This window comes from Nothoprocta perdicaria, unplaced genomic scaffold (genome assembly GCF_003342845.1).
Source record: "Nothoprocta perdicaria isolate Ctin4 unplaced genomic scaffold, notPer1 scaffold_32, whole genome shotgun sequence".
NCBI lineage: Eukaryota > Metazoa > Chordata > Aves > Tinamiformes > Tinamidae > Nothoprocta > Nothoprocta perdicaria.
Genome location: NW_020455555.1, coordinates 3,169,819 through 3,196,611, shown reverse-complemented (window position 1 = coordinate 3,196,611; position 26,793 = coordinate 3,169,819). Strand labels below are relative to the sequence as shown.

The following is a 26,793-nucleotide window of genomic DNA, read 5'->3' as shown; positions in this document are numbered from 1 at the left end:
ATGCTTCAGAGTTACTACTCAATGTGTTATCCCATCACCTTCTTGTAATGTTTTGAAGCCAGCCCTGCCCTGTCATTGAAGCACAAACAGGTTTTCTTTGTCTGTGGTGTGTTCTTGGGGTCAGCACACCAAATTTAGGGTTTTTTTTCTGTTTAATCAGCTATGCCGTGTTATCTGGACTTGGATTGGCATCCTTGCTCTGTTCTAGCTCTTTCATTTTTGCAGTCAGTAGAGCAGGAAGTGCCTGTTGTTTCTATCTGCAGGCACAGAGTTGGCATCACTGTTTCACATGTCACAAGATGTAACAGTGCCACATTTGGATGAATGATTTGTAGAACACGTATAAGCAAATTATGGCAAATGTTATGTCCATCAGTGTTTGAGGTGACTTTCTTACTATAAAGTGTTGTCTAGGATTTTTACAGAGAAAGCCACAATAGGCCCCTCTTCTGTTCTTGCAGAATACTAAGCGTTTTGCAGAGAAGATGAATTGATGACTTCTTCCAGGGGGATGCATCAGATAGTTGGAAGATTCAGAAAGTAATTGTGTCTTTGTGTGTTATCTCTGTTCTCAGTCTCTGAGAGCAGTTAGGCTGTCAGCACTAATGCAGAAAAGAATGGTAGGTGTCACTGCATTTCACCTTTCATTGGTGAGTCACCTTTAATATTTTTTGTATTACTGTTTAAGAAGCATCTCATTCTGCAGGCTCCGAGATTGTGTTGTTTTGTAGTAAAATACTCTTCTTTTTGCCTCCCTCTACCCTTACCATCATCTTCGTCCGTGTCCTGGAAGCTGCCCTGCTGTGCAGCTGGCCGAGCCTCTGGGCGCTGAGTGCCCTCAGGCTCCCTAGTCCTGCTGTGCGCGGTCTAAGTATCGGTGCAAATTTACCCACGTGAGAAACTTCAGGACAAAGTTTACTTCTCACTTAAAATCTGGTGGTATGTTTCAGTAAAATCTTAAATCTACAGTAAATAAAATTATATTCAATATTTTATGTAAGTTTTTGTGGAAATTTTCTGTTTTTCCAGATATATTATACTAGTATAAAAAGCACAAGTGGGCAACAGCAACGTATTGCAAAGCATAAATTTTGGATCAGGTAATGCTTTCTTTCCTTGAGGTGCCGGTTTTTCATTGCAAATAGCGTTAATGGCCAAGTGAATTGTGAATGTGCCCATAAGGGATATAAAATGGAGTTTTGATTCTGCAAGCAGCTTTCTTCTATGGCAAACTGAGCTGCACTGTCCTATTTTCTTTTCCTCCAGTGAGTACTTATGACCTCTAGCCATTCAAAACATCATGAAACAGCGTTCTGATGAATTACAACAATAGAGTTTGTAAAGACTGCAAGGAATGCTATATACTTTTTTTTCCCCCCTGTATTGACTGGAGATACTGTTCAGTGTTAGATATTCAGAAGCCCCAATCTTGTTTCTCTTGTACTCTCCTGCTTTCACATGCATTCATTATCATTGTGTCTCTCCTAATATTCCTTGGCCTTGTGCTTTCTGACCAACAGTAAATATAATAGAGCAGCATTCTGCAAAAGTGTCTTTTCTCTGTGTTTGAGAGAGGAACTTAGGAAGCCAGGTAGAACATCAGTATAGCCAAGGTTGAGGGAGGAGAAAAGGACTTAAACTCGAGCTCTCTGAAGTCTGGGAAAAGACTCTCCAGGAAAAGCAGCCTCACAGCTTTGAACAGAAGTTGTGTTTCAGAGAAACAGAATTAACTGCAGGTATGTTGTAAAGCATTACTTCTGTGGCAGGAATCGAACAAAGCCCCAAGTTGATAGAATTTTCTCCTCGTTTTCAGGAAAAGTAAATTCTGTCAAACATGGTACTGTTAAATTTTTGATATCATTGTACTTCATTTAGTGTGAGTAAATATTTTTGATAATACAAGTACATTAAGCAGGTGAAATTTTCAGCTGATAGTGAAATAGAGCCAAGGAAATGCAACCTAGCATTGAAAATCTGGTAAAACAATTACAGTTATGGAGTTAATAAAGGCAAGGACTTCTAAGGGAACTGATTTAATTATCTGAAATATTTTAAGCTGTCAGGATAGTTTTCTTGAGATAATATTTTGCCTTTTCCTAATTAAGGGTAGATGAGTAAGCACATTTCCTAGAGAATTGAATGGTCATCTTTTCAAGTTTAATTTGCAGCACTTGCTGGAGGATTAAAGTAATCTCTTTTAAGGGCTTCATTTGAATTTTGCAGTCACCTAAGAGATTGTAGACAGATGCAAGAAGGGATTTATCCGTAAAGCTTGTAGTTTAACACTTTTCTGATTAAATTTAGAAATCTTACTTTTTTTATTTCCAAGAATTTTTTTTTTTAGTGTATTAAAGCTTTTTCATTTGTAAGGTATACAGGAATGCTACTTTTATGGGTAGCAACATACGAATGAAATACTATGTGGGCTTTTTATTTCTTAGAAAATGTTGGTCAGCGTTCTTGACACAAGTAGGGCGTTAGACACCTGAATCCATGCAGAGTCACTTGGTAAGCGAGGTCAGTGGAAGGTGAGGACTTCTCAGCACTTCTGCAAAGCTGGTGTGTAGGTGTCTTAGATGTGTATTTAAGAGTTTAACTTGAGCCTTCAGTCTGAAATATAGGTCCATTTTCCTACAAGCTTCTAGTATTTTATCTTTATGCTTGTTATGTTTCTAACTTGAAGCATTCTTATTCTAGCCACATCCTCCATTATTACTTAGTTCATTTATTTAAGCTTCCTTTCCAATAGTATGAGTGCTGCTGTTGTGCATAAATTGAAGAGTTACTGTGTTACGATTGATTTTAAACTGTGTCTATATCACATAATAGAGTCTTCCTGAGGTGGTTATACAGGGATGGAGCAGTGTTAGTACAGTAGGTGCTACAGTTGGTGGACTGGGTATTCTGTCCTGAGTGAGTTACTATGTAGGAAAAGATGATTCTCTGGTTGCCCTTTGAACAAGTACTTGAAAACTTGTAATTAAGTCTGAATGTTGCTTCTTTGTGACAGGATGCTTCTACTCTCGACTCGGATACTGCTTGAATCAGGCTAGAATGTTACGATCCGAATTACAGATCAACTAGTTAATTTCTATGGACTGTTTAAAGAATCATTTAAGCAAAATGTTGATATGTGACTTCAAGTTTCAGTATGTTCTTAATGCTAGTAATTGTGGCAAAGCCAACAAAAGAGGTATTTAAGTATCTCCTGTTTAGTAAGACCAGTTCTTCAGCATGTATTTCCTCATATGTGTAGCTCAGTGTTTAGCTTAAAATTTTGTGGTACTATATGACGTTCATGTAAACTGCCTAGAAAAACTGAAAGAAGGGATGGGCCTAATGATGGTTGTTCTTGGCTTAAGGAATTGTCAGCATGAAAAGCATGAGGTGTCACTGGACCTGAAATGTAGCTCTCGAGGATATTTGCTTAAGGATGAAACAAATGCCATGGGTGTGCAGGAATAGCGCAGCGCACCCGCTGCGCGTCGCTGCTTCTGGAGTGCGTCACCAAAAGGGTTGTGGTGGGAGGCAGGCAATTAAGCTGCATAATGGAGAGGAGGGAGTGTGGGGTTGAATGCTGTGAGAACTGGGAAGTGTGGAGCGTGGGTGGCAAAGGTGCCTCTGTCACTGCACGTGTGGTGGCACCTCTGGAACAGTAAGTTGAAAGGCTAATATACAGTAAGATATAAGGAGGAATTGAATGGGATAAAGGAAAGATACCTTTATTTTGTTTCCTTCTAAGCTTTTGTTTATTTCTGAGTTTTCTACATAAGACTCAGTTAGGATTATGTCTCCAGTGCGCAAGACTTCACTTTGCCTTAGACTTTCCAGACAGTGATTTCTAAATGGAAAAGCACTGCACTGGTTGCAGGATATGGATTCTCTTACGTGAGAAACCCTTAGCCCAACCTTATCTTTATCTCCGAGAGTGCATATCTCTTTGTACTTTTTCATGTTGATCTACTTCTAGAAGGATAGCTCCGGGGTGTTGTATTCAGGTATAAAACCTTAAGGGCACTTCAGTTTGTGTGGATTTAATGCTACTTCAGTTTTAACTTGAGCTGCTTAGTTACATCTTGCTGCTTAAGGAGTAATTCCCTTTAAGGTAATGTTTGCTGTGGCTTTCCTGCATCTCAGACAGGTATAATGTTACTTGCTATATGCTGATACTCATCATGATTGCCGTGGTTTCGTTATTTTGTGCTGGTTTTTTTCTTTTTTTCTATTTTTTTTTCTTTTTTTTTTTTTTTTAGTCTCTCTAGCCTTGTGTAGATCTGTGAGAGAAACACCAATATTAGTTTGAAAAAATAACCTACTGAAATTACTTAGCTTGACACCACAGTAAGAGCAGCAGATAGAACAGGCTAATGTATAAAATCCATATTAGCCAAAGCAAGATGTTGTTTTACACATAAATAAAAGTAAACCCTACCTTGCAAATAGAGAATTTAACACAAGGTTAAGCTTGTCTTAAGATAGGACGCTGGAACTTCAAGCCTTCTCAAGACCTTATCAGAATTTAAAACCTTTAATAAATGATGTTTAGAGAAGCTCTTCATGTGGTATTCCAGGAAAAGAAACAGAGTATATGTGAAGTATGACAGAGATGCAGTTGTAAAAATTACAGTTGTAGAGAGGTGTTTTGTGTGTGGAAAAACTGCAAGCAACATATCAAAGTATGCAGATGCAAACCCTCAAAGCAAGAAATGTAGAGGGGAAGATATCCCTGTAAAGCAGATACGCCTTTATAAAGCCGTAAATGTAAATATAAAATATATTAAGGTAATATACCAGAATAACAAGACATAACAAGTTCATATACGATAAATCTTCAAGGAAGACTGCTGTGGAATCTCTGTATTTCTAACAAAGGCAGTAGAAGTTCTTGAATGTATGGAAGCAAATGCTGTCCTTATGTTTCTGTCTCAGGCTTTTGGGGCTACGTTTGCATGTTCATGTATTACTGCACAGAAATAAAACTTTTAAATTTGCTTGTGAACACTGCCCTTGGCTAAGAATTGGTGTCTTGAAAAGCATATGCATCTGTGGCTCTTTACCTCAGCGCTTGTAGATGAGTATGACAATGGCCAAAATAGACTGCAGCTTTCATGTGAAGAGACAAATCTGCTCAGATCCATCTTGCATGAGGATATTGTTAACATTTCTGCCATTTGTCTTCATAGCATGACCTTCTGACAAAAATGGTGGTTTTTTGGTATTTAATGATGAATAGCTCGTGATACATGAGTAGTCTTTCTCAGTAGTGAGGCTTTTCTCACAAGCTCTTCTTTAGAGCCATATTTATGTAGTCTGTATATTTGATGATTTTATAAGTAATAGACTTTCTATAAACCATAATGGTTCTGCTAATGGAAATCTGCTTCACGTCACTGTTCCCAAAGTTCTGAGGAAACTTCTGTTTCCTCAAACTTCAAGAGCTGAGAAGTTCCCAAGATAGCAACTGAATATCTTTGAATGAGTTTTAAAGATATTTTCCAATAATTTTATTTTGCCTTTTTAATTTTGTGCTTGCGGATACCTTCAGAATCTCTATTACTGTAGGTGCTAGGACTAGTATAGTGGGAAATAGTCTTGCAGAGGAACAAAAACAATTTGATTTTAAAATATTTTTGGCCGAACATAACACTGTAGTTCTTGCAGATTTGGATTGCTGAGTATATTCAATTGTGGCACAACTCTTTAAATTTAAGATTTAAATGTGTAATTTAAAGTAGTTGCAGTGGAGTTGAAATATTTAGTTTGCTGCTCAAAATAGGTCAAGAAAATAATGGTTTTCCTTTTCAAGCTTGTTTTAAAGACATGAAAATGAGAGGACAAATTTAAAAGTGCAGTTTAACTGGAGAACTAAAATCTTGAGAATGTTCATGTGTGCATATGTCTGCCACTTGAAGAACGTTTTGCTGCCAGATGACTTCTGGTGACTAGCATAGGATTTTTGTGTGTTTTTGTGATTTTTCTTTTTTGTTATTGTTGATTTGTTAATTTTAGAAAAAGAATGTGAGTTATATCTGCATTTGCAATATGGCTAGACACATGGGTATGGTGGGAATATAGCTTTATACATATTTGCATCTAGTCTGTAATATATGTAGTTGATTCTGGTCTAATAATCTTTTTCTTCCTTTCAGATTCAAGCACCCTGTAAGGACCAATGAACCCAATAGCTCATGGAAGAAAAAAATCAAATCAGGACATCCTTGGTTTCCAGGCTACCAAAATATGGAACAAAAAATTTAGGAAGTGTCTTGCAACCTATGCCAAATGGGACAGTTGTTAATTTATCAGGAAATAATGGTGACAAAAATCTCAGCAAGCACAATGGCACTGTGCGCATGTCTTCCTTTTCTTTCAACTGGAGAAAATCAAATAAATATCAGCTTTGTGATCAAAATGGACGAGAGTCCAACTCTAACCATAACTATAATGAAAAACTAATCAATTCTGAGAAGTATCCCCAGTCACAGGGAGCGTTGGGTAAGGATGTGCTCGGGGTGGGTTTGAACAGCACTGCTTCAGTTGCCTCAAAAACAGCGAAGCAAACCAGTATGTTCGTCTCTTCTACTGAGGAATTTAACCCAAAGTCTTTGCCTGGACTCTCTAGTTCAGCAAAATTTGCCAAAGGTACTCTGTCGGGCAGGACCTCATATTCTGGACTCAGTGCTCCAAAATCGCATTTAAATGGATTTTATGGAAACAGGCCAATGGTAGGTTTGCAGAGACCTAGAGCTAATTCCAGTGCCACAAGGACCAGTTCAGGAGAAAGCTTGGCACAAACTACAGACAATAATAAGACTTTTTCCTGTGAAAAAATGGTAAGATCACAAAGTTTCTCACATTCCATTCCAAACTCTTTTCTTCCCACTGCATCTCTAACCAGGTCACATTCCTTTAATAAAGCTGTGGATCTTACAAAGCCTTATCAAAGTCAAAATCTAGCTGTTAGGACATCTCAGAGGTCAACTCTCTTGTCAAGAAGCACGCGGCAGTTGGATGTACCCAATGGAAATGAGCCCACAAAGTATGGGTTTACCAGATCCTATGCTAGTATATCAGCTCCTTGTTCAAAGAAGCCCTCGCTCTCAAATGGATCTGGGTCTGCAACTTCTTTTGGATACAGATTAAGTCGACCTTCTTTGCTGAAGCCCACCAGACAGCGATTTCCTGGCAGTATTGTTGTGGAAGACAACAGAAGTACAACTCGTGACACACGCGTGATCAACTCTGAAATTTCAACAAATATCAATAGAGCAAATGAGAAAAACAGCATTATGGAGAGTGATACTCAAAGAATAGAAGCTGGTGAGGGTCTCCATGAGAGCATAGGAAAACATGGGTCAAAAGTCATGTGTATGAGTGATGATGGAGATGAAATATCTATATCTTCCTTGTCATCCTCTGAAAAAAATGACTTGAGTGAGGATTTCAGTGATGACTTTATAGATTTAGAAGACCCAAATAGAACAATACAAATACAACAGCAGGAGGGCAGCGTTCAAGACTTGGACCATGGAAACATAGCGCCGGTAGAGCCGTTCACATCTCTCAAGGAAAGTGGAGGATCTCACTGTAACCCTGATGACTGGCTTGATATACACGTGTCTGGTAAATATTTTGTTACATTCTGCTTGCAGTCTTAGATACTAAATCAAGATGTTATTATTTATGTGATCTATTGTTTGTGGATTGTTTCAGAACAGAATGTGGTTCGAGGCTGGTTCATTTGATTTCCTACAGTGTGGTTTTTTTTTTTTTTTTTTTTTTTTTTTTTTTTGGTATTGTAGTTATCCTAAGTATTATAGTTCAGACGTGTTTTGCTTAGGATTAAGAGTGAATGATACGTCCTTTGACCACACTTGGGATTAACTTGTGGAATTTCTCTTATCTTTGCTTTATTGTTCATTTCTTTGCAGTGTTAGTCTCCTAAAATTTGTATGTGTTGTTTTCTCTGTAGGCAGAGAGCACCTGCAAGAATGCCTAAGCAGTGAGAATAAAAGTAGGGTGCCTAGTTAAGTTATAAATTACCATGTTACTGGTATTTTCTAGGAGCATGCTTTTAAAAAAACAATGGAGGAAGAAATGGAGGATTTTTAACACTTTAGTGTCTTAGTTTTCCATGGTCCACACTTTTTCCCCAAATGGGAAATCTGTTCATACAGTTGAAAGATTGGATCCAGAATATTCACTTTTAGACACACCTTCTAATGTATTTAAAAGGATATTGACTTATAGAAACTACCTCTCATGACGGATGAATGCAGTATTAAAGACTAGCGGAAACTTGAAGGAATACTTAATTGGTGCAACCGATCTAGCTTGAGTTTTTTTCCTGAAGGATGAACATTAACACTATAATAGACTGCATTACAGTCCTCTGACTTGGCAAGAATATACCTGTTAATTTTTACTTGGGAATATAGGGTCCTTTCTGTAATCTTGACTATTGTTTTCTTTCAACAGCGGATGACAACAGTGAAAGCACAAAGCATACTACTGAGAACATGATTTCTCCAGACATGAATTATAGAGCTGGCTCCTCTTTTGAGCTTTCTCCTTCTGATAGTTCTGATGGCACCTACATGTGGGATGAAGAAGGGCTCGAACCTATTGGAAGTGTCCATCCGTGTGGAAGCTATGAGTCTTCAGAAATGAACAGCATTGTATGTATTTATATACATAACCTGTGTTCTTCTAGTTATTTGAGTTTATGGCTCAAGTATATTTTAAAAACATAGTTAACTTATTTCATACTTGAATCAACTTATTTCGTAGTCAACTTATTTCATACTGCATCAGGAGGAGTGTTGCCAGCAGGTCAAGGCAGGTGATTCTGCCCCTCTCCTCAGCTCTGGTGAGGCCGCACCTGGAGTACTGTGTGCAGTTCTGGGCTCCCCAGGACAAGAGGGACGTGGAGCTTCTCGAGAGGGTCCAGAGAAGAGCAACTAAGATGATTAAGGGAATGGAACATCTCTCGTACGAGGAGAGGCTGAGTGAGCTGGGCCTGTTTTCTCTGGAGAAGAGAAGACTGAGAGGGTATATGATTAGCATGTATAAGCTCAGGAAGGGAGAACGCAGGGAGGAAGGGGACAGGCTGTTTTCACTGGTGGCCAGCGATAGGACGAGGGGTAACGGCCGTAAGTTGGAGCACAGGAAGTTCCATCTCCAGGTGAGGAGGAACATCTTTACTGTGAGGGTGACAGAGCAGTGGAACAGGCTGCCCAGGGAGGCTGTGGAGGCTCCTTCTCTGGAGGTCTTCAAAACCTGCCTGGATGCCACCCTGTGCCACATGCTCTAGGTGTGCCTGCTTGAGCAGGAAGGTTGGACTGGATGATCTCTAGAGGTCCCTTCCAACTTTGAATATTCTGTGATTCTGTATTCTGTGGTTCTGCGATTTGTCTTCTCATGGTGGTTGTGGCCAGCTTGGAAAAGAATTTAGGATTTTTCCTAAATATGAGGGGACTGGAGGGGTTGATGTGGGGCACTGCAGAAACAAACACCCTTCTGCCACTGAGAAGCACCAGAAAATGATTAAGGTTTTTAAACTGTCCTGCATGGATATGCAAGAGAAATATTTTTCAAATGTTCAGGGCAAATTATTAAACAAGTGAAAGTCTCGTGCTTTTAGACTATTTATCTAGTCTTTTGATTCATGTGAGCTCCACGCATTAATTTTCACATTTATGAACTAATCAGGCAATCTTAGGTATTTTGATTGATAGAAGCTGTTGCAGATGGCACGGAACAAAGGTACATTAGAAGCTTTTCATATGTTCTGGTTCACTCTGGTGTATTTCTCCATTGTAAGTGAATTACATTTAGAGAGAGCTTAAAATTGGAAGAATAAGTTTATTAGATTTGAAGTCAGGGGAGAAAGAAGGAGGTTGTAAGAAAGATTGAATCTATAAAGCCTCATTTTTTAATTTTATTCTTTCTTTTTCCCCACATACTGTTTTTTTTAATCCTGTTAGTGCTTGCAGTACTACAGTGCCTTGTGTATCCACGGGGCTTGTGGATTTTCATCTTAAAGGACAGAAATATTGATAAATTGATAAAGCATCTTGTATTTTTGCAATGAAGAAATACGTTTTCATTTAACTTGGCATTTGAGGAAAATTGTAGGTCTGAAATATCTGTTGAATTACCTTTTAGTTTCCTGTGTTTGTTGTTATTGTATAAAGCGTGATATATTTGCGATTTTATTTTGTCTAAAGATTAAACACCAATCATTTTTAGTCTGAAGACGCAGCAGAATTACTGCTGCAGTTTTTCATTATTTCTGCAGAGTTATGCTCTTGGGTAGGCTAACATAACGTCCTTTCATTTAGTATTGCTCCACTCTGGAGGAAGTGAGGATAAAGGCACACTGGAAAAAGAGTTGAATTGAAGACATTGAGAATCACTGTGGTAAATCAGCATATCGGGTATTCTGGTGGTTGGGAGATACGTAGCCAAATTATGCTGGTGTGAGTGGTGGGGGCAAAGGGAGATCCTATCTGTGTGTCAAGAACCAACTGATTAAGAAGTTGGATTTCAGGGTTTTTGAGTGCTGGGGCTGCTGTTGCTCGGAAAGGCCTTTGGAATTAATGCTTCCAAAGCACGTTGGTTCCCTGGCATCAGGCTGGCGTGAGGAGCAGCGAGAGCCTTGGCGACGTGGGGGCTGCCAGCAGTGGGGCTGTTTGTGTCAGCCTTAGCCTCGGTGCTAAAGGCTTCGCTGTGATAGACAGCGGTGCAGCTGCTGTCGAGGCACCTTGGTAAGAGGTGGCACGTGTTTAGCTCATGGTATTTAAGCTGGACCCCTGGTATGTGACCCCAGGAATGGGGAGTAGACTAGAAGGGCAATAGAAGGGGCTTGTTGGCTAGTGAGTTGGCTGCAAAGTACTTTTGCTGCTTTGAGGGGGTGGAGAAAATGGAAGTTTTTGGTAGTCTCGACTGAGTGTGGTTTTAAGGTCAGAAGCAAAATAAATTTGTCCTCTTTTGGGACATGCCCTCTGTTCTTGACTAAGTTGATCAACAGTGACAGAGGAAAATGTGCGATGCAGTGGAACGGGCTTGACAGATACACAAACCTAAATAAACTTTTAGAAGACCGGGAGATGCTTGCAGCCCCGGGTTACCCCTTTCTTTTGAGAGCTTGTCTGGATGAAGGTGTTTTTATTCTCAAATTCTGTAATAGGAAATGATGCCCTTCTGTCTCCACTTCCCTGTTTCACTTGCGTTTACCAAGGCAGCAAGTCAGTTGGTTAACATTTGAAGAAGCGGTTGCCCATTCAGTTTTTTAGTTGATGGGTTCAATAGCTTTGCCTGTACTCTATTCAGGTGTTGATTTTTGCTAGTTGGCATCAGGTCATCAATACTTAATTCTGTGCAAGAGAAATTCTGTTGCCTCGCAGATCAGTTGTGGTGGCTCTGTAAATTAGTATCGTAGACAGGATTTGTCTGTGTGTATTGTCACCTTTGTGCAGCTGTACTGTTTGCTCATGTCTCTGTTTCAGCCATCACCTACCTGTATTACTGTTTGATGGGGGAAAGCAGCTCAGCAGTGTAAGGTACATATATAGATATATAGATATATATATATATTTTTTTTTTTTTTTAAATGGGCTTTTATCCCTTCTATTCCTGGCTTGCTTTAGGGCAGGGACCAAGCTAAGGATTATAATTAAAGTATCTCTTCATTCCACTGCTGCTGAATGAATAGCTTGAGATTATAGTTATCTAAAAGCAGAAGAAAAAGCCTTGCAAACAAAATTTTAGAGAGCTGGTTTGCAAGAAGAAAGAAAATATGTTGTGGTTCTTCACATATGTTTGTGTCTCTAGATTTGAATTGTGTGCAAAACTGTAATGCAATATTTTGTAGTGCAAAAACAAAATGAACCACCGCACCGCTAAACCCTTACAATTAACAGAAATAGAACAGAAACTAAGATTTTTAAGGGTTCTTGGTTCCCAGTGCTGATTTCTGTTTTGTTTGGGGATGAGACAGGGTGCATGTACTTACTAATTTGACAGTTGGTATGGATTAGCAATCCCTTGGCAGAATTGTGCATCGTTGGAAACTGGAGGTTGCATTTCCACAATGACCTTTGGAGGAGCTACTTGGAACTGAAATTTTTGTTTTTGATAGTCTGTATTCAAATGAACAGTTCTGATTGTAGTTGCACATTGTAATTGATTATAGTTATATTAGAATATGTTAGAATACATGAGTTTTCTTACTGTTTTCCGCAATTATAATATCCTTCATAGAATGTTTTTGCTATATTGCAGTATATTGCAAATGCAGTATATTAATAGAAAGAACTATTTACCTTGTGTCCTCCTATGGCTTTGAGTACTTCAGCTGTGTGCTTTAAGGAGAGTCTGGTTTTGTTCTATGCTTGAAATCTAAAAATGTTGACTGTCAGTCTCAATTCTTCCACTTCATTCACTGCCATTTCTTAATTGCAGCCATTGTGATATTAATAAATGTAAAATTTTACATTTTATTTATTTGTTTTTAGATAAATTGGTGTCACAAGTACTAATGGCAGACTTAGTTTCTGCTATGGAGTCTTGCTGCCCTGTACTTCAGTACAGGAGGGAGGCAGAAAGAAAGGAGGAGACATTGCTGTCTCCGTGTGACAGTGTTTAACTGCTAAGTATGATGCCTCTCCTCGTAGTGACTCTGGTTTTACCTCTGTTAGATTAACTTGGATTTTTGGCGCAGTTGCACAACAGCCACAGATGCTGCCCCTCTCTATGAGCCCTTATGCATTTTAGACTTTGCTGTTGCTGCCAGGTTTATCTGACCGCTGTTGTGGCGTAACCTGTCCACAGAGGAAGAAGTTGGGCAGTCTCACCCTGTAGCAATGATTTGTTTTGTGGATATCTATTAGAACTTAGTGCTTCAGAGTAATGAGACTGTGGGAATGTAGTGCCGGGGGAGAGGGAAGAGATTTTATCTGCCTGTTACCTGGAAAGGTGCTCAAGCTCACTGATAAAATGCACTTCAGGAATCATCTGAGAGAGGCACATAGATCAGCATGGGAGGTGACTGAAATTCCCAGTCACATCTATCTAATTGGATGCAAGCTTCCTGTAGGAAGCAACAAAATAGCTGTGAACGTACTGGGAAACAACTAAGCAATCCCAGAGGGTGCCATATTCTTTGCAATTTATGTTGGGTCTTTTTCTACAGTTCCCTTTGTGGCCTGTGTGCTGGAGACTGGAGATAGATGGGCAGCACTGTATTTCACATAATGGCACTAACATGGAATGACAGCTTGGAATTTTGTGTTTTCTGCTTCTCTTCAGAGAATTTTCATTTATTCCCTTGGGCACCAAAGGTCTCCAGTCCTGACAGATCGGATGATGTGCTGGTCCTTCATGCTGCTTTACCTGAAAGCATCACTTCTGGGTTTCTAGGTCAAGCTTTTTCTTGGCAACAGACACTAGAGTAGCTCAGGTAGTTCACGGTGAGATTTTTAGCTTTTACCAAAACATTTGAGATAATGGCAAGCTTCAGGCCTGAATTCGTGATACAAAAGGATTTCCTGGAAACACTTTAGCTTGAGAAGCTGTTGTTTCGGCTGGGAATGCTCTTGAGAGAGGACTGTGGCAGTCGTCTTGCTCTGTCAAGTGGTCCAAGCTGCTTTTTTCCTGCTTCAAAACCACAGGGTTTGAGGATTAGAGTGGATTACGGAGGTAAGCACAGAAAGATGTGTTTCTACCGACATTTTTTCCTTTTATCTGAAGGTGATGTTGTTGGTAACCTCTGTTTAAGCTAATGTCAAGTCCGAATTTTGTGTTTTTGTGTCATAACATATCACACTGCGTTGCAGAAACTGGAAAAGATGAAGCTGAGGATTCAGAGGAAGAGTTTTACTGACCTAATTTCATAGTTCTCGTTAGAGTCATACAATTGTCTGCATTTTTTCCAACATGACAATAGAGAAATGTCTGGCATTGATTTCCCCCCTCCCCCCCCCCCCATCCTCATTTAGGTCTTAAAAATTTATTTTTGGAAAATTATTTCTCTGTTTGTTTGGAGAAGAATTTAAGTCAGGCTTTCTTGTTTCAAAGGCTAGTTAGGTCTCACCTCTTTGCATTTAGTGTACATTCTGAACAGGTTATGTAGAGCTGTTTGCTTAGGATAAGAGCATCCTTGGTAAGTATGTCCACAGTGAAGATTTTGACTGCTTTGTGAAAATGACTCTATATGACTCTATAAATGGCTTGTTTTACTTCTGAATTAAGAGTAGGTCCGAGTTTCAGTAGGTTTAACTAGCAGTGTTCCTTGATCATCCTTTCACAGGAGTTCCTGGCATTGTAGGAAATGTCATTATTTTGGCAGTATTGTGCTGGTATTGTCGATAGCAGCTGCCTATTCTCCCACGACCCCTGCAGCTGGCGCCGTTGGAGCTGAATTATTACAGCTGTGCAGGTAGTGAGACATGGAGGTGCCTAATGAGATGGCCTTTCTGTGTGCCGTGTGTGAGGTACAGCTCCCCACTGTCAAGTGTTGTTAAGAGGTTATACGATTATGTTACTGGGCACAAATCTCTTGCTGCTTTGAGAGGCTGACATTTTGTGAACAGGCTTTTATGGCAAATTACCTTTTTTCCTTTGGGATGGGAAAGCATATACACCTTTACAAGCAGTTTGGTTTGGAACTGACGCTGTAAGTCTTCTCATGCTGTTATGGTCAGTAAAAATAAGCAAGGCAACTTCACTTGTACTTCATATATAAATAGCGTATTTCACTGCAGTAGCCTTTAATGACAGCTTTAAACTTGTAAGGTAGGGAGAGAACAGAGGTTTTATTGTTGTTCCATGACATCCTCAAATAAGTATTGGAAGCAATTAGTGCTTCTTGTATTTCATAAGCTTGTAAGCGTTATGTCTGGTATGAGTTGGTATCTCTGCAGTGTTATATTTAAAGTGAATTTATTTCTTTCGTGTCTTTTCTTTATGCTAACAAATGGCATGATTTCATTGTAACAATTTTTCTAGTAATGTACTTCATATAGCTCTATATTGCTGATTCTAAATTATATGGTGCATTGCACTTAAAACCCTGCACTTAAAACCAAAGAGTAGAGTCTTAAACTTCATGGAGTCATTTTTCTAGCTTATCAGCATAAATAAGATAAGGGTTTGTTTGATTGGTTGGAGGGCTGCTTTCCCCCCCCCCCCTTTCATTTTTGTAGATTCCCTGCTGGAGACTAGATGGCAGTAAAGGAAAGCTTTTTGTGCTGAGGAGGTACCTTTCCTCCCATGCTTGGAGAGGGATGATGCATGTGAAATGGTGAAGTCTCAGGAAGATAGTTAGTATTTCTGAGTTCTCTTCCCTCTCTTTTCTCAGTGCTATTGAGTCTCATTTTGGTATGTGACTTAATAACAACAACAAACCTAAGAAGAAGCTCTGCCTACTATTTACAGTTTTGTGGGTAATTTTGTAAACTAGTACTTATTTCCTTTCTACGTGAAGTAAACCTAGGTAGAACATACAATGCTTCCTAATACCTTCAACAATAAGACTTATTTAGCAGTGCTACATCAGACAAACATCTTGCAGACTGGGAACAAAGATCTTACTGCACTTGCAGTCATGGTATAGAACTGTGTGGAGAGCGAGTGTGCACATGTCAGCAGAGTTCTGTGCATGTAAAACTGCTGATCTGCTAGAGCTTAAAAAGAAACCCTGATATTTTGTTTGCAAGGGTACACATTTTTAAAATAAGAGTTTATTTGGGCAAATAGAGTTGCCTCTTTTTCATGAGTTCCCAAGAAACTTGTCTACTCTCTTGCTGAGAGGCTGGGATCAGCTTGAGGTGAACATAGAAAACTTTAGTCTGATTGTAAGGAGTGACAGAGTGCCTCACAGCTAAATCACCTTTACTTTCTGCAAGTCATAACATGCTGGTCATTACTGATGTTTCCTACGATACCTTTTCTTCAAAAGGTACCTCAAGGCACTATAAGAACAACTAAATACAGGGCTGGTCTGGTATAGGAATGGGAATAGGAATCCAACCTATTAGCAGTTGGATTGTACAGAGAGATTAAAGTGTAACTAGATGAGTAGGACCCGCTGCACTAGGTGCGATTCAGCAGGGTGATCCGGAACTGTTCTTGTGTTCAGTCTTTAAGTAAACAATTTAGAAGGTATCTACTGGAAATAGTCTAGCATGGCCATTATTTAAATACTTTGGAGTTCCAGGAAAAATACTTAAATTACTAGAAATGAAAACCAGTAAATATCTGCATTCTGTTTATTCTTCTCAATACTAAATTCATATTTTCTTTAAATGTCTTCAGTTTCTTTGGGAAAGCTTTTCCATAATTGCTTTTATTCACAATGCCCTGATAATACAGGATCCTCAGCTAGGTGTCATGCTGTACATGATATGCAGTAATGATGTCCTCTTTTGCTTGTATTTTAGTCTCAGTTTTCCAACTTTACATATTGCTAATGTCTTACAAACAAGAAAGTGTTAACTCTTTTCATCTCATACTCTTTCCCCAAGTCAACAGTAGCTTCCGCTGCAGAAATGTAAACCAGCAGAAGCTTAGAATGTGCCAGGCTGTTTCTTGCATGTGCAGTCAAACAGAGAGGCCCTTTGTCTGCCAGAGGACAGCGTGGGAAGGATGGAGCAGACTGCAGCTCTGCGCTCGGCCTCACGTCACGCTTGTCGAGCTCCTGCCTTACCAGGCAGACATCTCTGCCGAGCAAACCTAGCAAATGCTTAACTGGTAAAGCCACAGTTTGCAAATGAACGTGCTTTTACAGCCTCTGCCTGTGAGTGTTCAGGTATTTGCAGATCAAGTTAATATCCAGTGCAAAATAAATAAAACATTATTTTACTTCATGCTTCAAGATTGCTCCCATGAGTTATATTTAAATGAGACTGGTAAACCTAAATAAATCTGCATTTCTGCTCTTAGAAAACAGGCAGATGTGAGATTTCAGATGTGAGATGTCTGAATCAAATAGCTGTCTTGAAAGCTCTGGCTCTTATCTGTTATTTCAGGTAGTAGAGCTGAAGAATTTCAGAGCTGTAGCCATTAGCAAGTTTTAGACCTGCTAATGTAGGTCTGAATGCTGATTTAGACCATGCGAAGTGCTTGTGTTGTGCATGATAATCACTTTGGTGTTGATACATTTACCTTTCCTTGAGCGATCAAGTGAAAAGGGCTCTGGGGTCATTACTTCTGTCACCTAGCCCCTGTTGTCCCGCTCTAGCCGCTGAGGACGAGCAGTTTTCCTGCGGTGGGAGTTGTGAAGGGATGGGGAGCCCTTTTCCGTCGTCTTTCTGCTGGTTTGACCCTCCCCACACTGCAGTTACATTTGTCTTTGTGCCACACTGAGGTTTTGTATGGCATTTTTGGATGGAATACATATTCCCCTACTACTAATGCTTTATTTGTAGCATTTTTGTGTACGCTTAGCATACTTAAGCAATGGAACACTTTTGTTGTAGTTCTAGAAACAGCTCTGTATGAACCACAATCTAGAAGATAAAAAACAACATATCTTAGTGCTGATAACTGAAGATTTTAAGTTATGTTGGCCAAAAAAAGCTGCTGGAAGCCTTAAATTCTCATAGAAACCTTGGGAAAGTTCCAGTCTCCACTGACTGTCAAAACGTGGGAAAGGACCGTGGGTCTTCGCTTGCTGTTGCACATGAGAGCCACCTTGGCAGCGAGAAACGTGCCCAGGTGCCATTTCCCAGCCCTGTAAAAGGCCACGTGCTGTTTCTTACTTAAGTAGAGGATAACTTTGGTGATGCATATAAAGAAATGTAGAGGCATCACTCTGGTTTGCACAAGGATTCTGAAGAATGGTAATGGAAGTAACCCTGTGGTTTTGTCCTGAGTTTCCTCACCCATTGTGAGTGCTAGGAAAGGATGAATTTTAATTTGCCTGTCATTCAGCATGGAGAAAGGTGTATTAATTATGCTTGGATAGTTTATTGCTTTGTGACCCTCTTGATATGGATTTAACAGAGTTGAAGCACTCAAACGCTTGAAATTTAAATGGACATTTAAATCAACATTTAAATCTAGGTGATGCAGATTCCATCTCACCCCTTCCTTGAGTCTGGAGAAGTTTGGATCCCTATAGCAAGAGAGGTGAATTAAGGTCATTTAGCATCTGTTCTTAAAGTTGTTGTTAAACTCTGAGCAAAAACACTTCGTTTTCAAAAAGTGCTAATTGAAGGACAGGCAGAGTATAAATGAACTTAGTAATGAAGTCCTTGGAGCACTCCTTTGACAGAAGGGCACATTTTGATCTAGCTTTGTTTTATGCAGCATTGTTCCTGTATCAGGTAGCGAGAGATTTGATGATTAGTGTTTTTGCAAGTAGTCTTAAGGTTGGTTCCCTCATTAAAAGAGGGGAGGTTGCTGACAATATCAGTTATATATACGGTGGAAATGCACCAAAGGTTTGGAATAAGCTTCCTTATGGCGGTAGAGTTACTGTGAAAGTAACTTTTCTTTCTTTTTTCTTATAGGATATCTTAAATAATCTTGATTCATGTGATCTTGATGATGATGATCTCATGCTTGATGTGGACCTACCTGAGGACCCGCCTCATGACAAAGGTTAGTAAGTCAACCAAACAGTCCTATGTTGTGAAACTGGCTTAAGAGATTTTTGAATTTCACTATTTTGACTTCAGCTTTAATAGCAAACACACTTTTTTGCAACAAAAATGTGTTGCATTTAAGCTAACGGTAAGAGATGATGTAAGGAAATGTAGGAGGCTAACATTTCCATGTCCTGGACTGCAGCTCCTCAAGTTTGAGTTCATAAGAAAAGTTTCAAAGTTGTATGGCCTTTTGTCTTACCTCGTTTTGGACTGCAATGTATTTGTTTCCTTAAACTATTTCAGTAAAGTAAATTTCTTTAAGGTTTTAAACTAATCCTTCAGTTCCATGCTTCAGCTGTGTTTGAAAAAGTTCATGGTGGGGGAGCAATGTGAATTTTAGCTGTGATAAATTAAATTTTTTTTTGAGTATTTTTTTTTCTTCTATAATAACAGCCAAGTAATTTATTTAATGCCATTCAGGGTAACTACGGCCTTAATTTTTAAGATGCTGTTTTTCAGGCTATCTGCACTATCTGTACACTAGTACTGTCTGTGCAAGTGCTGAGATGCTTTACACTGGGAGAACAGTAGCACACAGATATAATTTCTTACTTTTTGAAATCCAGATATTCTCAAGCTTTTCCTTAAAATGACCACCAAATTTTCTTTCTTTTTTTTTAAGTCATTGCTTGGCTGATGCTTACATGTTTTTATACAAAAGTCTCAATTTCATTTGCCCAAGCTGAAAGCATAATAATTATTTTTAAGCTTACTGAGGGTTTCTTTTGAATTCAAGTTATGTGTTATGAGCTGTAGGAGGATGCCTCTCGAGGAAATCAAATCTTTGGTAACTTTTAAGTGCCTAGGTTATCTTTTCACCTCCTTTTACTGTGTTAGCTGATAAGGTTGAATTCTAGATGTGAATATCTGTTATGGCATTTAACAGCACTTTCTGCCAGCAGTTTGCTCCCAATTGTGATTTAACTGACGTCAGCCTTAAAAAGACTCCCCAGGTCTAGGGAAACTTCCCCCTTGGTTCTGGCGCCCGGGGTGCCGCTGGCGCTATGAATAGCAGCGCCTGTAGCTGCCCAGGAATGTGCGACGGGCGCGGGGGCACGTGGGGACCGCCGGGCAGGACTGGGCGCCCGGCCCGCGGGCTGCGAGCCCAGCAGGAAGGAAGGAAGGGAGGGAGGACGGAGGCCTTGGTGCGAGCGAGCGGGCGCCTTGACGCGGCCCGGCCGGGCAGGCAGCGCCCCAACGGCCCCTCTTGGGCAGCCTCCTCTCCCCGCCAGCGCCCGCCATGCAAGGAAGAGCCCTCGGGGTAAGCGGAGGGGAGGCCCCCCAAAGCCCTCGGGGGAAGCGGAGGGGAGGCTCCCCAAAGCCCTCGGGGGAAGCGGAGGGAAAGGCCCGGGAGGGGAAGGTGCTGCCTGGAATCGCAGCTTGGAGCTCCCAGTGTCTGCTGCGTCTCCCTGCATGGGCGGCAGTTTTTGGCTTTGCCTCTCGTGGTTTCCGTGCTGCTGCCAAATTTAGATTCCTCAAACGAAAGTGGACAAACGCTGCTTTGCTTCTCAGAAGTCTGGGTTTTAAAGAGATTCTTTTGGTTGTTTTTAAAATCATGGCTGCCGTCCGGGTAAATAAAGATTAAACTTCTCTAAAAGTTGAAACAGAGAACAGAAGAACAGGGTGAGATAAATAGATATCTAATATGCATGTATTGAAACTGTTTGTTTTCTCCTCTTTTTTTCTCTTTTGAATAAAGTACTGGCCTTTATCTAAGATGTTGTCCCTCAATGTTTTGTACTGCTCTAATTTTCCAAAGGCCTGAATATGACGTCAATAATGGAGATAGGAAAAAGGTTATTTCTTTGTTTTTCTTTCTCTCTTCCTTCTCCATAGCTTGGTATTGTACAAGTGATTTTTCTAGCAAGACATGAAATTCAGTTAACACTAAGTTCTCTAGTTTCTGCTACAGGTTACACATATTCCTGTGACTTCAAGTTTTACATGCTAGTAAAAAGGCATCTTGCCTTACTACGCTGCTGATATTTGTCTGGCAATTCTCAAATGCTTACACTTTTGCTCAGTGGAAACAAAAAGAAATCAGATTTTACATTGCACCTGCTAGCAGCCCATCATAACTACTTAATTTACTTGATATGTGGAATAAATTTAAGATTTTTTTTTTTAAATTTATGCTCTGTGTAGAGGAATGTGAAAATATGAGCCGTTATGACAGGCAGGACAGAAATGCTCGGCAGCATGGGGAAGGATTCTGGAAAAGAGCATCACAACAGCGATGGAATACGCAGGATCACTATCATCTTGGCAACACTGATCACTATATCCGTAGTAAAAATGATCTGAACAGGTAAGAACCTGTTGTCCTGTTGAGCTGATTATTTTCTCAAAGAAGTTAGAAAATTGAATTACTGTGTTAAGGAATTTCTTCTGCACTGAAAGGCCTCAGGTGTTACTGAACACAGGGCACTTTCTGAATAGTCATATTAATAAATAGTGTACCTGAGTAGGAGAACTGCTGTGATGTGTAACTATTTTGAAGGAGGGGAAAATCCTCCCTAATTTGTCAGGGATTTTTAACTGAAATGTGTGTTTTGCCTTGAGCAGGAATTAACTTGAAAATGTGACTTGCTACTTTTGTACATTACTAAAAATTCTTGTTTAAACTATTGGATGTGTTCAAAGAAGTATTAAACTGTTGTATTACTTGCATGTTGTAGGCTCGGATATGTTTTTACTTAGTAATTTGTTTTAAATTAAATACAATGCTGTAGTTCTTAGCCTAACTAAGAAGTGTAAGGCTAGCCAGGCCCAATGATTTTCTGAGTTGTTATTAGCATTTTCTGATTTTTCTTTGTCACTCTATGCCACAAAATGCAAGTATAGCCCATGTCACTTAACACTTCTAATAAATGCACTTCAACTTTTTTGTCATCTCTGTGTTTTCTTCCAGGGGATCAAACTACCTGGAGTCTCCCACTGGCCACTTTGAAAGTTATGGAGCACCCAGCCTTTACCAGGCTCCGCGGCAGCTGGTGGGCTTGCCCGAGAACGCCGTGATGCTCGACGAAATGACACTGCGGCACATGGTGCAAGACTGCACGGCTGTAAAGACGCAGCTGCTGAAGCTGAAGCGGGTGCTGCACCAGGTGAGCTCTCACAAACGGAGCGGAAGCCTGAAGGAAAAGCCAAGGCACACGTAAATGGGCACGTCCTCTGCTTGGCCTTACTTTGCTGTCACAGTTTTCTTTGTACGCTGAATTATAATGTGTAAGAAAGAATATTGATTTTATTACTGTTTGAAATAGTACTTTTACCTTTGAAGCTCCTTACCGTCAGCAAAAATATTAAGTAATATTATTCTACTTCTCTGAAGCAAGAAAGGTAATTTTGGAAGGGAAAAAACAACAACGCTGCCAGACTTGTAATTAGTGAAATGCTGAGGGTAAAACAAACAAAAAAATCTCATCACACTGAGTAATGTTTCTTTCAGCCTTTTTTCTTGAAGCTTTACTTTCCTCACTCTTCTCACGTTTCTACATTTTCACAAGGAGCCCAGCAGGTTGTGCTGGGTTAGTCTCTTACTGGAAGTACTAAAGTTTAACTTTTAGTGTATGCAAACGGTGGGTTGCAATAAGCTTTAAAGGAGCTTTTAACATTTGGCCTGAAAACTTGTCAAATTGGTAGGAGCTCGTAAGTCATGGGGAGATTCTGCAAAATGCAAATTTTCAGCTATGATATTTTGTTTTCTTCCTTTTAAAAACAAATGTTCGTGAGACTTTCCTTGGAGGTCAGCACTGAAAAAATGCCGTGATATCTGTGTGGTGTTGTGTTTAATGTTGCGTTTAGTCCCATTCTCTTCTCACGCCACAAGGTGAGAAAAAATACGTCATGCCCTGAAAGATGCTGAAACAAAAAATAAAACAAGAAAATCCCAATCAACCTTGTAACTAATTCAAGGATATGAATATGCTTTTTGAAAGGTGAACGTCTGCTAAATTGTTGCAAAGTTCCTGTGGTTACTGAGAATGTGGGAGGCTCTGGTTCTGCTCTCGTCTGTGTGGTGGAAACAGTGCAAAAAAGAAGGTAGTGCCATAGAGGGGAAAGCTGCTCGTAGCGCCTGACTTGTGAATAGTGACCTGATAAACTGCATGAAGCTGCATGAAATGCACCTCCCAGCAGTGACTGATATGTGAGATAACAGGAACTTACTAGCTGGAGTTTGTTCTGGCTTCAGCACAGGGACAGCTCAACTGCAGAACCATAAACTGTAGCTCGCTGCGTAAAGCCACACCTGGAGTAGCCAGGTAGTTTGGGGTCCTGCCGAAGACTTGACTTGAAATCTTGATCAAGGTCCTACTAGCCAGACTTTTCTAAAAAATTAAGTGAACTTAAGCAGTCTGAATACCAAAATTAAGTAGCATTTCAGTATCTAGGTCATGACAGGCCTTTTCTTACAGCATAATAAGAAAGCAAGATACAAATTCTGAGCTCCTTTCAAACACTAGCTTTAGCAAAAGAAACAAAAGAGTTTGTATTTACTCCTTTCTTCTTCCTTCCTTCCTTCCTTTCTTCTCCTCCCTGGCAGCTCTGTTGAGCCTGCAGTGCTCATGTGGCCAAACACCCTTAGTTAAGCAGGGGTTGCAGCACCCCTGAGGTCCTGGAGCTTTGCTCCCCACATCCTGCCCTGGCCTGTCCTCTCTGATCCCGAGACTGGCAGCAGTGATTCTCACTGTCTTATCTCAAATAAGCACAAGAACATAAGCATGAAGGAGTTAATGCAGTTGGAAGATCCTTGAAACCCCTTCTGTGGGGAGGCAAACTTTTTTATTCCAATAACTTTATAAAATTTGTTAATATATTTCTTGAAAAAGTTGCCTGTTCTGCTCAACTTCTTAAAATAATCGCTGAAAATACATTTGCCTTGAATGCATAGGTTTTTTTTAATAGGGGGATCTAAAATACAATGAAAATGGCTAGTGCTTTTAAGCTTTGAGTTCCATGATTTTCCCTGGTGCAGTACTGGAAATCTCAGATTTTGTGTGTGTGTGTGTGTGCGCTTTGAGCTAAACCAAAACAGCAGAGGGCATCGGGAAAATCAGAGTATTTCCAAAGCTGTTTCCAACAAGTTTCTGTTTGCAGGTTCCTAAGAACCACAGGTTTGAGCCACTTGTTTGCAAATAAGATGGCCCAGAGAGGAGAAGGGCTCCAGGGCGAGGGCCAGCACAGGCAGGGAGCACGAGGGCACCGCTTAGGTGGAGAGAGGAGGTGCCTGGGCAGAGTGGGGAGAGCTGCCCCCAGCTCTGCTCTGACCTGGAGAGGCAGTGGTGACTTTCTCTTCTGGTTGCGCTTTCTTTTCTTTTGCAAGATCAAGGCACAATAACTGAGTACATGTGGCTGTGGAAGGAGTATCAGCTGCCCTGATGCTAACCAGATGGGGCATTTTTGAGTTGCTGAATCACTTCACAGCAGAAATACTGCACTGCTCCAAGGCCGGTAATCTAAAGCAGGTAAAATGCTCTGCTGTGGTGCTGGTCATCAGCAGAATAAATTGGAAAGCTTCCTTAACTAGAGTTTTTTAACTAAATACTTGCAACTGAGACTTCCTATATAATCTGTTAATGAATAAAAAAATCATTGTTAGGATGCCATCGTCTCAAGAAAAATAAATCTCTTTTTTTGGAATTTGGGAGTTTTTTGCCCACTTTTAGAGGACACGCCTGTGAAATACTGGCCTGAGAACTTACTAAGCACTATTCAAAACTTTTTTTTTTTCCTTAAGACTTATGGACTTTAGGATTGGATTTTAGGACTGTTTGTGTTTGGGTGAATTAAAGTGTAACAGCAACAGTCATGCAAGGGGCTTATTCCCATAATTTGTAGCCTGTATTTTGGAGATAAAGAGAAAAGGGTAAGATGCAGGCTTGGGAATGTTAATCCTCCAGCAAGACACTGACTTTTGAGAATGGGTATGTTAAAATCTCCCACATGTATAAAATTGTTGTCCAGTTGTCCAGAGACAGAAGTTGCCTAACAGCCCTAACTCTCGGGGAAGACGGGATTGCTGCAGTTTTACCTCTGAGGACGTAGAAGTTTCTGTCTGTAACTTGGGCCAAATTCATTGCAGAACAATGAAATTAACTGCTCTGCAGTAGCTTTTTTTTTTTTTTTTTTTTTCAGGAAAGATATGATACTGTTTTTTATTATTAGGAGGATGATATTGTCTTTCTCTGCAGAGAGTTTCTGAAGAGGAGCTTGAAGCTGAAATAATATTCAGCTTGAAATCAGATGCTGATAGCTGTGGTTTAGGCTTTGACATTGGTTGCATAGGCAGTCTGTGCAGTTAAACAGCAAAACACTTACAGAGGTGATAAATTGTGACTTTCCTTTAATATGCTCACATTTGTTTTCAGAAAATTAGGGAGTAAGGTTTTTTTCAGAGCAACCCTGTGGTCTTTGGAGTAGTCTAAAAGTGTTTGAAGAGAGTTTTTGTGCAGTTCTTCCTTCCCCCCACAGGTGATCACTCACTTTTGTATTATTTGATTATTTTTGAATAATTGAATAATTGAAAATTGAAGATATATTAAGCTTTGCATGCAGAGAATATATGTGAATTTATAGTAGACTGAAAATGGCATCTAGAATTGAAGACTATCCATACGTAACTCAATAAATGTGAACATCTGCAACATTAATCCTCTGTCAGTTCACGTACTGCAGATTATTTTCATGCCTAAACCACCAATAACATTTAAAAATAAATACAACGGGAATGCCAGAATGCATTGACTGAGGACTTTTTCCTTCTAATGCTGCTGTTTTACAAAAACAGTTATCTACTGAAGACATTACTTGGAAAGGTTTTGTGCTTGCTTGTGATTTTATGTAGAACTTATTTTTAAGTGCCTTTGATAAGCATTTGTTTTTGGTATTTGTTATCTTAATAAAAACTATTCTGAGGTATCCTTTTTGCAAAACATCTTTTAAACTTTACACAAGTAAGACTAGTTCAGCTCTTTTGGAGGCATGTTTATGGTAAAATTCAGGTAGCTTTTTCATTATAGTTTACTAAGTAATGTCTCCTGCTGCAGGAAATGTCATGTCAAATAGCCAAGAGCTGGTGGCCTTTCATGTTCCTCTTGCAAAGCAGAATGATAAGGTATATTGTTTGGTATCATAAGGCTTAACCTAAAGGTTAGAATTATATGCTCTCTACTGTTTTCCCAAAGGCTATCAAAAACAGTATGTGAGTTTAACAAGTTGCATTTGTTCTGATAAATTATACTTTCAGTCTTTGTTTTTGTATGTGGATATTTTCCTAGTCTGATGATTTTTGTGCCCACTTGTCCTCCTTTCCTTGTGATTGTGATTAGGAAGAAGGAAAAGAGAAAGCAAGAAAAGATCATAAGATTTCCAACTGTTACCACTAGTGTATGTTCACAATAAGATATTGAAGTTACCACTGATATGGTAGATCCGAAGGCTTTGTCAGTTGTACTGTATTATATATAGTATATATAAATATACTATACTTTATATATATATATATATATATATATAAAAAAATAGTAAAGTAAGTGATGCAAATGAGCTTATATCTTGCCTTGACAGTGATCTTTAGGTCAGGTATAGATGGGACTTCAGAACGTGAAGTTGGAAAATCTGCCACACTTTCTTTGCAATGTCATTTTAATTTACTACTGTGGGCTGTTTGTTTTCTCCAGTTGCATATGTTTTATTGGTAGATAAAAGGTATATCATGGGTGCAGTGTAAATGTTTCAGGACAGTGCTAGGCAGTTATTTTCTAGCATCTTTACAAGGCCTTACTATTTCTACCTGCTGTCATTAATTACAGAGTAAATGACTGTCATTTGGTGAGGGGGTGAAAAAAATACTTTTTCTTGGGCCCAGTTTTCATAATTTATATGTAGGTCTGATGGCTGTGGATTTTGTGTAGGACTGCCTGGTAGCAAATGTGTAACTATTTTAGTTAAGAGCTCCTAGCTGAAATGTTGTCCCTGTGCATTTTGAAATTACTTGGGACATATTTGTAGGATGAGTTAGGAAGCAAAATAAGCTTTTAAAATCTGAAAGTATGATCTGTCTTGGCATAAAAGCAGCAACTAGCATTGGCCATGTTTTTTGCGCAGAATCAGTTCTTCAACATAGTTACAGCTGGTG

General features: G+C 39.6%; 1 protein-coding gene across 3 annotated transcripts in view; it reads left to right on the top strand.

The window, feature by feature from the left end:
* Window positions 1-26,793, top strand: part of CCSER2 (coiled-coil serine rich protein 2) — a 49,556-nt gene that overhangs the window by 6,104 nt on the left and 16,659 nt on the right. For all 3 annotated transcript variants that reach the window (XM_026043015.1, XM_026043017.1, XM_026043016.1), the window contains exons 2-6: window positions 6,150-7,623; window positions 8,479-8,678; window positions 18,516-18,606; window positions 20,799-20,961; window positions 21,565-21,760. In XM_026043015.1, the coding sequence (XP_025898800.1) occupies window positions 6,189-7,623; window positions 8,479-8,678; window positions 18,516-18,606; window positions 20,799-20,961; window positions 21,565-21,760 (2,085 nt within the window). In that variant the 5' untranslated portion in view covers window positions 6,150-6,188. The remainder of the gene's footprint in view (window positions 1-6,149; window positions 7,624-8,478; window positions 8,679-18,515; window positions 18,607-20,798; window positions 20,962-21,564; window positions 21,761-26,793) is intronic.